The sequence below is a fragment of the Taudactylus pleione genome, unplaced genomic scaffold (assembly GCF_031769625.1).
Source record: "Taudactylus pleione unplaced genomic scaffold, aTauple2 ptg000218l, whole genome shotgun sequence".
Taxonomy (NCBI): domain Eukaryota; kingdom Metazoa; phylum Chordata; class Amphibia; order Anura; family Myobatrachidae; genus Taudactylus; species Taudactylus pleione.
Genome location: NW_028284620.1, coordinates 7207496 through 7220781, shown reverse-complemented (window position 1 = coordinate 7220781; position 13286 = coordinate 7207496). Strand labels below are relative to the sequence as shown.

The 13286-nt window shown below is 41.8% G+C and overlaps 1 protein-coding gene across 1 annotated transcript in view; it reads right to left on the bottom strand.

Annotated features, from left to right (window-relative positions):
* The window catches only part of PDGFRL (platelet derived growth factor receptor like), a 207658-nt gene that overhangs the window by 9457 nt on the left and 184915 nt on the right, over window positions 1-13286 (bottom strand). Inside the window, exons 4-5 of the mRNA XM_088478803.1 lie at window positions 7914-8207; window positions 6028-6167 (exon numbers count right to left, since the gene is read on the bottom strand). Coding sequence (XP_088334929.1) covers window positions 6028-6167; window positions 7914-8207 — 434 coding nt within the window. The remainder of the gene's footprint in view (window positions 1-6027; window positions 6168-7913; window positions 8208-13286) is intronic.

Below are 13286 nucleotides of genomic sequence, written 5' to 3'. Positions count from 1 at the left end.
TGCTATTGTGTCTGCAGCACCACACCGTTTCTTTTTTATTCTAATTGTTTTCCTTTGAGAGCAGTGGCATTTCTCTCGGGCGGTGTGCCGCGGCCTTCTCATTTGGGATTTTTTTTTTACTATTTAGTGCTGGCGTGGTGCCCGGTTACTTCCTTTAAGTAATTTTTATGCTTGCCATTTTGATATTCTTTTATATTTTGTCGAGCAGTATGCCCTCCATAGGACTAGTCCCTGAGAGTGCCTAAGGACTGAGTTTATGAAATGTGAGTTAAGTTGTGGTTTATGTGTAACTTTTTTGTGTATTTTTCCATAACTGTCTATTTTTGTAATTTTTTTCTTTGCATACTGTTATTTATTAATTGTTTACCTGTTAGATAAGGTATATTGATTAGACTATTTTAGAGTTTGACATTCTCCTAGAACATGGGCGGTGACGTTAATGTCATTATCCCCACTTTATTGTTACTGCACCTTTAATTCCCTTGCAGTAACCATGCTGCCCCCAATATACCAGGTCATTTTGGGGTTTTATTTCTTGTTTTTTTTTCCCTCTCCCACCTCTTTGCCCTTCCTTAGGGATGCTTTGATGAGTCACACAGTGTGTTATCTGTACTATTTGTGTCATATTTTCCACAAATTATTTTGCCTCTGTTTCACTCTGGTTTAGGTTAAGTGGTGCGTATTTGAATGTTAAAGGTTTAATTTCCCCTATTAACTACAGATTAGCACTATCCACATTTTCTAAACCGAAGGCGGATGTGGTTGTTTTACAAGAAACACATTTTTCCTCTAGGAGCCCATCTGCGTTTAAAGATCGTAGATACCCACTGGGCTATTTATGGCCATTTTAAACTTAATCGGGGGGCCATTTTTTTCGGAACTCTGTTCCTTTCGTGTTGCACTCACATGTGGCAGATAACAATGGACGTTTTATTATTCTTCTGGGTCGCTTAGATGTTAAATGGGTGACTTTTGTTTCTATATATGCTCCCAACTCAAATCAGGTCCAGTTCATTAGAAAAGTGTGTTTAGCCATTCCGAAAGTCAGGTGGGGTTCTCTTATACTATTGGGCGATTTTAATTTGGTTTTAGATCCTAAATTAGATAAATCTTGTTCACCTTCTAATGCTCCTTATGTCTGACCCCTCCCTTGCTTTCCACTTCCTTTTGGCAGAATTTGACCTGTATGATGTATGACATGTGAGGAATCCAACTGGGTGGGATTATAAAATTTTTACGACAGTCCACAACTCTATTTCTTGTATAGATTTAATATTGACTGACAAGTGGACTTTACAATATTCGGGGTCCTTGGACATACTACCTATTACATGATCTCACCATGTCTCTTTACTATGATTACTATGATTACTATGATTTTGGAACCTATCCCAGCATTGTATGCCTCCTCGACTTAAGCTTAAAGAAGTGGAGGATCGTAATAAATTGAAGCCCTCTAGAGACCTTCGCAAAGAGCTCTCTGCCATAAGGAGCCAACTTCAGAAACTTCTTGTGGCTCGTACTCAAGCTGCTCTGAACAGGCTGCACGAGAGGTTTTATTTAGCGGGTAATAGAGCTGGTAGACTTTTGGCTCGTAGACTTCGGACGCAGCAAACTATGAATAAAATCAAACCTATTCTTTCCCCATCGGATATTAATATTTCTAATCCTACTGACATTGCCAACCAGTTCACCAATTATTATTCGCAACTGCATAATTTGTCTTTGGTTTCTTCTAGCCCTCAACCTTCAGTCCCATCTATTGATTCCTTCCTGTCATACATTGACTTTCCTTCTTTAACCATGGACCAACTGTCGGATCTGAATGCTCCATGAACCACTTTGGAAATAGAGTCCGCTATTCGATCCTTCCCTTGGGGGAAGGCCCCTGGTCCTGACTGTTTTATTAACGATTTCTTCATGATGTTTCCAGACCATTTGGTTCCTTCGTTGACTACTGTGTTTAATAAGGTGTCGGAGTTGGGGACCTTACCTGCAGAAATGTTAGAGGCTCAAACTATAACCCTTACTAAGCCCAGGAAAGATCGTGCCCACTGCCAAAATGATCGGCCTATTGCACTTTTAAATGGAGATGTTAAATTATATGCCAAGTTAATCACCAACCGTATTACCCTTTACTCCCTTCCCTACAGTAATTCATAAAGATCAGGTTGGGTTCGTATCCAGCAGACAGGCGTCCGACAATACTTTCAGGGTGTTTGATTTCATTGATTTTATTAATACTTCTGATTCTGGCTTGCTTTTGCTGTTTCTTGACTGGCTGTACTGGCTGTATATGCATATGGTTCTTTCCATAATTGGATTTTGTGACCACATATCCTCAATTTTAGCCTTATATAGTGACCTCTCTGCAAAGGTGTTTAGTAATGGCTTCCTTATGGATACGTTCCCTATCACTAGGTACACGTCAGGGGTGTCCCCTTTCTCCCTTTATATTTGTCTTAGTTATTGAGCCCCTGTCTGTCAAATTACGAGCAGATGTTCACTTTCCCGGGGTTGTGGTGAGGAATACGACGCATAAGCACTTACTTTTTGCGGATCACATCCTCCTTTTTGTTTCGAATCCTCTGTTTTCATTGCCCCACTCACATACGTTTTTAGATACTGTACATACATAGCGCGGCCTCTTATTACAAATTAAATATGACCAAAACTGATGCTTTGTCCATTAATCTTCACAACTCTGTTATCTCTACTCTGCGCCCTCGTTTTTCTTCTAATTGGCAAACTTCTTCTATTCAATAGCTCGGTTTACATATCCCCCCGTCTCTTCATCTATATTTGGTATTAATCTTGCTCCTCTAATTGAGGCTCTAGCGAGTTTCACTAGATCCTGGTCTTCATATGAGAGCTCGTGGTTGGGACGTTTGGCAGGGTTTAAATTGACCCTTCTCCCTAAACTTATGTATCTCTTCTGTACTATCCCCTTATTGTTCCCCAATAAACACATTGATAAATGTCACTTTATCTAATCCCATGATCTCTGGAAAAACTGTCCTCCAAATTTACACTGTCCCACATGATTCTTCCAAAAGAACATGGCGGATTAGCGTTGCCAGATTTAGCCCTATACCAAGAGGCATGGTTATTAGCACATCTTAAGGACTGGTTCCATCAACCTTTTGAGATTTGTTAGGCCCCTCTTGAACAAACTTATTGCTCTGGATTCCCAATAGAGTATGGACCCCTAGACTCCCACGCCGTCCTATTTCTTTGTTATTGCCTTCTATGAGAGCCTTGCTGAAGGTCTGGGATAGATTGGGCTCCCGAATCCCATTGTTTTCTCTACCAACACATGTCCTCTTACTTAGGGCAGTGGCTAAACTGATCCCTAATCTCAATGTATCTCTCTGGTGTCGTAGGTGCATACAAACCCTAGGAGGGTGGTGTTATTCTTACATTTCATCATTTACAATCCTGTTACTCTGTCTCCCCCTACAGACATTTTTCATTATCTTCAGATCCAACATTGGTTCAATAGTATGATACGTTCTTGTGACATACTACAAACTCCGCCAACTGACCTGTTAACGTATTTAACGAGGGTTAGGGGGAGTATTTCTTTTCCGTACAAATAACTCCTGGGGTTGTGGCCACCTGTTAAATCATCTGCCCAGTTGAGATGGGAGTCGGATTTGGATCACCCATTTTCCAATCCACAATGGGAAATGGTCTATTCCATGTCCTGTCATATGTCTTGCTGTTTGAATCATACGGAAATGCATGTCAAACTACTGAATAAGATTATACCTTACTCCTGATAGATTACATATACATTTTGTCTATTTTACACTAAATTTTGTTTGTGTAATTGTGGTGAGGTTGGTCATGTTTTTTGCTCATGTCCTTCATTTCATATGTACTGTTTAGAAGAGTTCTCTCGTAAATAAAGTGTCCGACCCTTTACAGTTTAGCTTAAATGAGTCTGATGCCTCTGGCTGATTGCTATTTTTTACTACTTCTATTAGTGTATGAATATATTAGCCTTTAATGTGTTTACATTTTGTTATTTTACTATGTGTGTATAGTGGAATGTGTATTATAATTTCTCATTTTGTACATCCCCTCCCTGCCCTCCCTTTCTTTTTTTTGTACCCCATAACTATAAATATTTTCAATAAATATTATTGATGATAAAAAAAAAAAAAATGACAGTTGGGAGCTGATTGGCTGAAGCACCATTTATCATACGCAATAAGTTTTATCACTCGTTGTGAGGTTCTGGTTTTGTTGTGGACACGGGGTGGTGATAGACACAGAAGCAGATTTAAATGAAAATGTGGAACTTTTAATGAGTGGTTTAGTAGACATGAATATGGCAAAAGTAAAAGTCCAGGCTAAGCACTAAAGTGCACTTGGGAACTGTAGTGAAGCAAATGGGAGAATGTCCAGATAGTGACAGGCAGGGAACAGTCCAGTATGCAGGTATGGTGAGCTGAAATGATATGCAGACAGAGGAGATATAATGCAGCAGAGTGTAAGTGGAGGCAAGGTGCAGGGTGACAGCAGACTCAGGTACTCAGGCAGGAGAAAGGTAAATGGAGGGTGCAGGTATGTCCAGCGGTTGGAGCAGCCAAAGTAAGCAGACTAGGTAGCGTTTCCAAGGAGGCAGGTAACGAGCACAGGAACTCTCTCTCTCAGCTGTCGCTGAGAAACATTTTGCACTGGCAATGAAGAAAGGCTCTGGACCTCCCTAAATACCAAGTGCTGCACCATGACTGGCCGGAGAGAGCACATGACCCACCAGGATTGGACAACTGAATCACATGGCCGGAGGCAAGATGGCGGCGAGCATGCCGGGCGGAACAGAAACACCGCCAGGCCTCACCAGCCCAGAGTGACAATGTGCCCGCACAGAACCATGCGCAGCCAATGCCCCTCGCCAAACACCAGCGCCACCGCCAGACGCCCCCTGCCACAGCAACCTCGACCACCATGCCGATTAAACCTTGGTCGTGACGCTCGTTGTAAATGATAAAACTAGTTGATAAATGAAGCCCTAAATCATGACCAAATGACATAAGGGTAAGGAACAGGTAAGTGTCGGCAGCAGCCAGGTCACTGTTTTTGTATAGTGAGGAATAGGTTTGTCAAATTGTTGCAAAAGATAGTAGGATAAAATGGGACTGTGTATTTCGAAGGACGGATATCTCTCGTCTTCACAATACAACGGGGAGGGGGATTTCTATTACCATAAAGTCTTATTAGTGAAGTTTATGCTAGACGTGTATTGATTGTCTCTCTATTTAAAAACAAAAATAAATCGGATTTGTTTACTTTATCCCATTCCCTTCCGTTTTCATGTATTTTGGTCAGATTTTCAGATCTTGGACGTCACGGTAATACACATTACTCCATATTACATGGTTTACTCCATGTTGTATTGTGTGATCCTCAGCAACCTGTAGATCATACCAGTGGGTTCCAGACTATAGATAGACAGTAAAAGGTCAACAATGTCTAGATAGAAACCAGATGTTAGACCGTCAATAGGTCGACTAGGACAAAAGGTCAACGCACTAAAGGCTGTTCTGAAAGAAGTTCGACATGTACAAATTGTTGACAGTGTCAAATACATAAATGGTTGACACATGCTTTTTTTTTGTGTTTTAGGGTTAGACACTTATCCAGACGGTTAGGGTTAGGCACTTACCAGACGGTTAGGCACTAGAAGGGACAGTTAGGGTTAGGGTGAAGATTAAGGCTAGAAAACATTTTAAAAAATCACGGCGACCATTTTGACACTGTCGACCATTTGTACCTGTTGACATTCTTACATGTTGACCCTTTGCATTTGTCGACCTTTTGTCCCAGTCAATCTATTGACTGTCTAACATCTGGTGTCTATCTAGACACTATTGACACTGTTTTACTGTCTATCTGTTAATCCACAACCCACACCAGCACTGTACCTCAGTTTTGATTGTCTAACATTATAATGAAATAATTTTGTGCATAGAAAGCCTCATTGGAACTTCCCATACACATCTATGTTCAGCAGCTTACTTGTTGTCCAGGGTAGATCCACATAAACTCTACTTCTACATCTGGCTCCCCCAGGACAGTGCAGAATATGCTGAAGTCGCCTCCACTCCGAACCTTGTTGGCAGAAGCTGATATAGTTGCAGAGGGTGGGCCACTGGGAACTAAAGAAAATAGCAATATTGTTATGTGTTGTATCTAAGCATACACTCCATTAATAGGAGGAAAAAGCTTAATGGATCATTCCTAAAAGAAAAATCACAAATTGTTATTGCTGTAATCCAGTCTGTTTTATTTAGTTCTGTGTTTTGTCTTTCTTAAATATTGTAGACTCTAATCAAGTACCACACTAGGAAAATAGTGTGATAGCATATGTACATACCTCCTGTCTGTACAATTTGTTTATGGGGCAATACAAAGTTCCCATTGACAAGAAAAAGACTGTCTATTAGCATGATCAACTAGCCACACATGAGACTCGGCAGACCTGGGAGGTATGTATCAACTTTATGTTGGGTAACGTTGTATAGCTGCAAGTCTAGATAAAATAATTGTATATATACATACTGTTACTGTATGTGCATTCATATAACTACTGTATATTACATATTTATAGGAGTGTATATTCTGCAGACCTCAATGATATACAAATCCTTTATAAATACTGTATTATGTAGTGATTTAGAGGCCTATTCGTCATCGATAAATGGCCCGGTAACCATGCAGAAATGCTAGTTTCCTTATATTTTAGTTTGTGGGACATTCATCATCAGGGATACGGTAGAACCACCTGATTTTCAGCAAACTCCGAAAACTGAAAGTTTTCAGAGTTTGCCTGCAAGATCAAGCGCCATCTTCAGACAGTGCTTGTTCTCGGATCCCTGCTCCTTCCTATGGAAAGGAGTTCTGGGGATGTGAAGAGGGATCCAAGTGGATCCCTCCGCCGCCTCCTCACTACCTCCCCGGCGGCTGTGCGCATGTGACCTCGTAGCCGCGCCGACGGGGAGGAGGTAAATAATGCAGCTACTTCTGTAGCTGCAATACTAACTGAGGGGACAGCTGCTTTTCGGAGCAGCTGTCTCCGCACCGTAGCAATGATGAATTGCTCCGGTGTCAAGTTTCCTCCGCTGCGAGTTGGATACTTAAGTATCCCTCGCAGCGAGATGATAACATAATCATCGGGGACCATACGGCCTCCAATGATGAATAGGCCCCTTAGAGATTAGAGTTATAATATTCCAGATTTTAGGAGACATCTCAGAGTTCGTTGCACAAGCAGATAAGTGTACACATATATGGGTAATGTATCAAATTATCACTGACCAGGAAACCACAGTGTTCAGAAGTCAGACAGAGTAGCCTTCAGGTTCTGGCAAGGTAGATTCTGGAGCATATCTGAGTCCTTAGACACTGCAGATGTGCTCCTACTATACCTCTACATACACTCAAATATAAAAACAGCATTCATACACACATGTGTTGTTCTATACTCTAGACCAGGGGTATTTAACATGTGGCCCTCCAGTCTGCTGTGGAACTACCAGCCCAGCATGTCCTGCCACAGTTTTGCTATTAGGACATCTTGACTTTAGGTATAGAGTTAGACATGGATGGTCAAGGCTGCCTCTATTTCCATGCACCTTACACAGAGTGAAGGATTAAAATATTAATATAAAATCCATACAGAAAATAAAGTCTCTTTGGACATTAGGTGAACAAAAAGAAGAAAGAAGATGGACTTTGTAATTGCTCATTCCCCATTCACTGTAATGTTACACTGACTGAGCGTATGGTAGCTCAGGAATGCAGCTGGTTCCTGGCCAGATTGGCCCATGTGACCCTGTCTGCCTCATCACCATGAAGGAGAAGCACATAAATGGTTGGAGAGAATGACCAAGGTGTACTTATACCTTCCACGTAGAGTAACTGATATTTAATAGATATTTGTGGTGCTCCCCTGGCCTCTGCTCGGCAATATACCACACCGCTTTGGTTAGTACGTGGATGCTGGTACACAAAACCTTTCTTCACATCATAGACGATGTCTGTGCCGTCAGCCCTGATCACCTCTGCTGGAAACTCCCTGTGCAGGGTGACTTTAGCGGATGCAGTTGTCACTCGGCATGGGATGACCGCCGGTCTATCTGGATGCAGGTAGACAATCTCAAAGTAACTGGAAGATGGCACAAATAGTTCTCCTTTATCTGCAATATTAAATAGATTCAGTTTATTTATTTATTTTATAGAAATTAGTATTTCCATTTTAATAATTATAATTTCATCACACAGCCTCGTGTATTCTCATTTGCTGCTGCATGTGAATGGTAAGAATATATATACTGTGTGTATGTATGTATATGTATATATATATATATATATATATATATATATATAATCTCCACTGTCCAGTTCTGCACTCACATCAATATCTTTGAACATAGGGGTGCACATCAGCTGTGTGATCTGGATCTCCTCACACTCCAGCGTAATATAGATAAGATAGATGGCACTCACCAAACAGGATGCAGCTTAACACATTTATTAATCCATAAGGTCACCAATACAGTAATCGCAGCAACGTTTCGGTCCACACACAGACCTTTTTCAAGCAATGCAGCGTGTCATCATAACAGGCAAGATCTAGTTCTAAGGCATAAGTCCCATAAGGATGCACACCTACTTTTTACCAGCCGGCTCCTTAAGTACCATATGTCCACCTCCAGGTGCTGTCAATCCCACGGCGTGCGTTCCAATGCTGGAACGCGGTAGCCGGTATTGATCTCATCACCCTATCTATCAGAGCAATATAACTTCCCGTTATACAATGCCCGGTACCATAGTAACCACTCGCAATCTGTCTACAAACATCGTTATGTCCAAAAATAGAAAGACAAAATTCATACAGGCACTATTACACTAGACCTAACGAATCCATAGTTATATCTAAAGTTATAATTCCTTAGACCAAAGAGACTCATACAGATCTACCCCACAGATACCAACCAGACCGACGTCTGTATTGGTTAAAACTATTGGGGACACTTATATTATAGATCAATATATTTATATGATTATCATCGCAAAACCTTGATATGCATCATCCGATATAGTCATTATTGGTGTTGGGGCCATATACCTCTATTGCTCATAGAGTAATCATAAATCGATGTATATAATAGTGGTGGGTAAGGACATTAGTATAGAAGTATATAAATGGTGGGTAAGGACAAACTGTAAGTAACCAGCTGGTTTGACAGTATTCATTCTTACATATGTAATCTATTATACCTATATTTCCCATATCAATATCAGTTTACCAAAGACACCATAGACCTACATAATAGATTTTTATATATTTTTAATAAAAAAATAGAGTGGACACATGACAAAAAGTCATATACTCACCACCCAATCAGTGGAGTATTCAGTGTCTGGTTAGAAAAAATCCCATACACAAATATTCTATAAGGAAAACCTCAACATTATTGTGGTAAAAATACACGTAGTGCTTTATGCTCATTAAGGCCTCTTGGCGCTATTGTGTCCAGTTTATGGATCCATTGGGCTTCTAATCTCCGTAGCAGCAATTCACGGTTACCTACCCGTTGAGGTGGGGGGACCCAATCTATCAGTCTACATCTCAGCATTGACACCTGATGGCCCATCTGTACCCAGTGTCTCGCCACCGGTTTATCCGAGGTACCATTTGTTAGGGCTGCTCAGATTGAGCTCCTGTGGTTCGCCATGCGATCCCTAAAATTGCGTGTAGTGAGTCCCACATTGGCCTGTCCACAAGGGCATGTGATCAAGTATATCACAAAATCCAAGGTACAATGGAGTCTAAATCGTATTGGTATCAAAATGCCACTATGTGGATGTGGGAAGTTTGGTCCAGCAACCAGCATACAGTTAGTACATTTAAACATCCTTTTCTGGATGTCTTGAGCCATGAATCACCAGATTTTTCATTCGGTTGGGCCAGAGGGCGCATAAGCAATTGTTTTAAATTAGGACCATGCCGGTATGCCATAATGGGAGGTCTCTTCATCTCCTTTTTAAACACAGGATCTGTTGCCAAAATTGGGCAGTGACGTTTGATGGTCTTATTCACCTCACTTGATCTGTTGTCATATCGACTGACATATACCATCCTCCCAGTGCTTGCTGCATCCTTTGTTGATGGTGCACCAGCCATTTTCTGCCTCGCTTTTACAAGACATCTTTCAATGGTGGTCTGTTTATAGCACCTTGGTATAAACCGTTCTTTCATCTCACCAATTTGGCGCTCCGCTATCTCATCTTCAGTATTCAAACGCAAGACGCGCAAGAATTGGGAGATGGGCAAACTCTCCTTGAGTCTTGGTGGATGGTGACTCATTGCATACAATAGCGTATTATGGTCTGTGGGTCTCATTCAGACCCGGTCGCAAGCACCGATGCGCTCGCAACCGGGTCTATGGTCAGCCCTGCGCACGCGCAGTGGCCGCACTGTGCGTGTGCAAGCCCCAGAGTGAGAGAGAAACTCTCTCCGGAGATTTCTAAGAAAGGGGCGGCTGTCGATGTTGATCGACAGCTCGCCCCGTTTTGTAGGCGGGCCGTGGGGGTGGTTTCAAAAAGGGAGGCGTTCCTTAAGGCCTACCGTTTTGTAGGCGGCTGCATTGACATCAGCAGTGATGTCCGTGATCAGAGCAGGAAGCTCCCTGGGGCTTGCGGTTGCCGAGACCCAACCTTAGGGTCTCGTTGCAAGCCCCGATGGTCGCGATGGTGTTCACCATCGCGGCCATCAACCTGGTCGGTCGCATTTGTGGGTGGTAACCCACAACTTAGCTAGCGACCAGGAGGCCACACTAAAAAAAGGAAGCGGCCGCCCTCATTCAGAGAGAGCGATTGCTTCTTGCGACCGCCTCTGAATGAGGGCCTGTGTCCTTTCTGAAGAGTGTAGTATAGAGCTTTGAGTTCTTTTTATAAACAGTTACATCCAGAAAATCTATAGACTGTTTGTCGATCTTAGCCATATATTTAATCGGACTGGATAATCCATTGAGGGCCTTAATCATCTCCCAAAACATCTCTTCCATATCATTCCATACCAAAAAAATGTTGTCAATAAAACGATTGTACACTGTGATCATATCACCATACTGGGACAAAATATTCCTACATTCATATTTGTGCATGTAGAGATTTGCATACGCCGGAGCTAAATTACTGCCCATGGCGGTGCCAGAGCGCTGTTTAAAGTATTTACCCCCATACAAAAAATGGTTCTCCTTCAAGACAATCTCTAAACGCTCCAATATGAATTCAATTGGTGGTCTATTATTATCATACATACATAGTGTCTCACGTTCCGCTTCTATCCCTGCCTCATGCGGAATAATGGTATATAAGAAATTAACATAGAGGGTAGCCAATAAACAATCGACATCTGTTGTAATCACATTTTTGATCTTATTCAGAAAATCCCCCATGTCCTTCAGATAACTAGGGGTCTGACAAACCAACGGTTGTAGGAAATTGTCAATGAATTGCGCTATAGGTTGTAATAATGAACCTTGAGATGACATTTTCAGATGCCCTGGTGGATCTTTCAATGTCTTATGGACTTTCTGAAGAGCGTACAGTATGGAGCACTTAGGCTGTTCAACCATACAAACTGTACTGCTCTTTGGATACATGTATCAAGTTTCTTTTTAATCTTGTGGGACTTATGCCTTAAAACTTGATCTTTCCTGTTATGAGGACATGCTGCATTGCTTGAAAAAGGTCTGTGTGCTGTGGTTACTGTATTGGTGACCATATGGATTAATAAATGTGTGAAGCTGCATCCTGTTGTTTGGTGAATGCTATCTATCTTATATGTATGTATATATATGTGTATATATATATATATATATATATATACACTTCTCTAAATGAAATCCTTTGTATTGTTGAGGTAGAATAACTATATTACGGTTTAAGGTTTAGGTAACCCTAATATCACTAATAACACTATGCGGCACTCACATGTATGACATCTCAGTAAAGACATATAAAGGCACATTCATAAAGTATTTGGAGGAAAAGTATAAACGCCATATATGAAGCATGGAGTTAAATTGAAAAATAATTGAGTAACTTATGAACGTACACTGATTTTCAACTTTTGCATTGAATAAAATCTTTTTTTCTTCATAACATAACAAGCATAAAAACTAGATCTAATAGATGGATTGTTGCATGCCTCTTCAGACCTGGACTGACATTAATGGTCATACCCAATAGTTTGAATTCATTAATCTGTACAACATATTTTTGTTTCCTATTTAGTAAGTCAGTGTCAGTATTTAGTAAAGGGATGGGGCAGATAATATACTCAACCCAGATGAAAAATAGTTATTTTTGGCAAATAAACTGTTGAACATCTACATTTCTGAATACTGTTTTATATGCTGCCTAAACTTAATGATAACTTTTGCCCATATTTCCAATCATCTGAAAACTATATATTTTTTATCATTAGTAATGGATTATATAGTGCAGTCGTCACATTATATGGTTATAAACCTAGTACTTATGCACTAATGCTGCCTCCTGGCCGGCCCCAAGGTGCATGTGCGAGATCTCGGGCACAGACAGACCACCATGGACAGAGCTATTGGACAGTATACAGGTAACCCTGGCGATATGGGAAGAAACATTAAGCCACAAAAATGCACTAAGGGCCTGATTAAGACCCAGTCGCAAGCGCTAAGCACTCGCAACTGCGTCGATGTTTGCCCACTGGGCATGCACACGACGGAGCCAGCTCTGCTGTGCGCATGCGCGAGACCCGGCTAGCGGGGTGCTCCATTGCTCTGGGTCTCGCACCAAAGGGGGCGAGCTGTCCACGGTGATTGACAGCTCGCCCCGTGTGGTAGGCAGGCAGGGGGGTGGCTGGCCAAACGGAGGCGTTCCCGAAGGAACACCTGCCGTTTGGGGGCGGCCCCACTGACATCACCAGTGATGTCAGTGGGAGAGCTTCCGGCTCTAATAGAGCCAGAAGCTCTCTGGGGCTTGCAGCCACAAGACCCTACCACAAGGGTCTCGTTGCAAGCCCGATGGTCTTGACCATCGCGACCATCAACCTGGCTGCTCGCAATAGCTGTGGGTGGTCACCCACAGCTATGCGAGCGGCCAGGAGGCCGAACAAAAAAAAAAGAAACGCCCTGATTCAGAGCGAGCGCTCGTTCAGAGCGTTTGTCTCTGAATCAGGCCCTAAGTGTTTTTAGTAACATTTGCATGATTTCTGTCTTATGGCG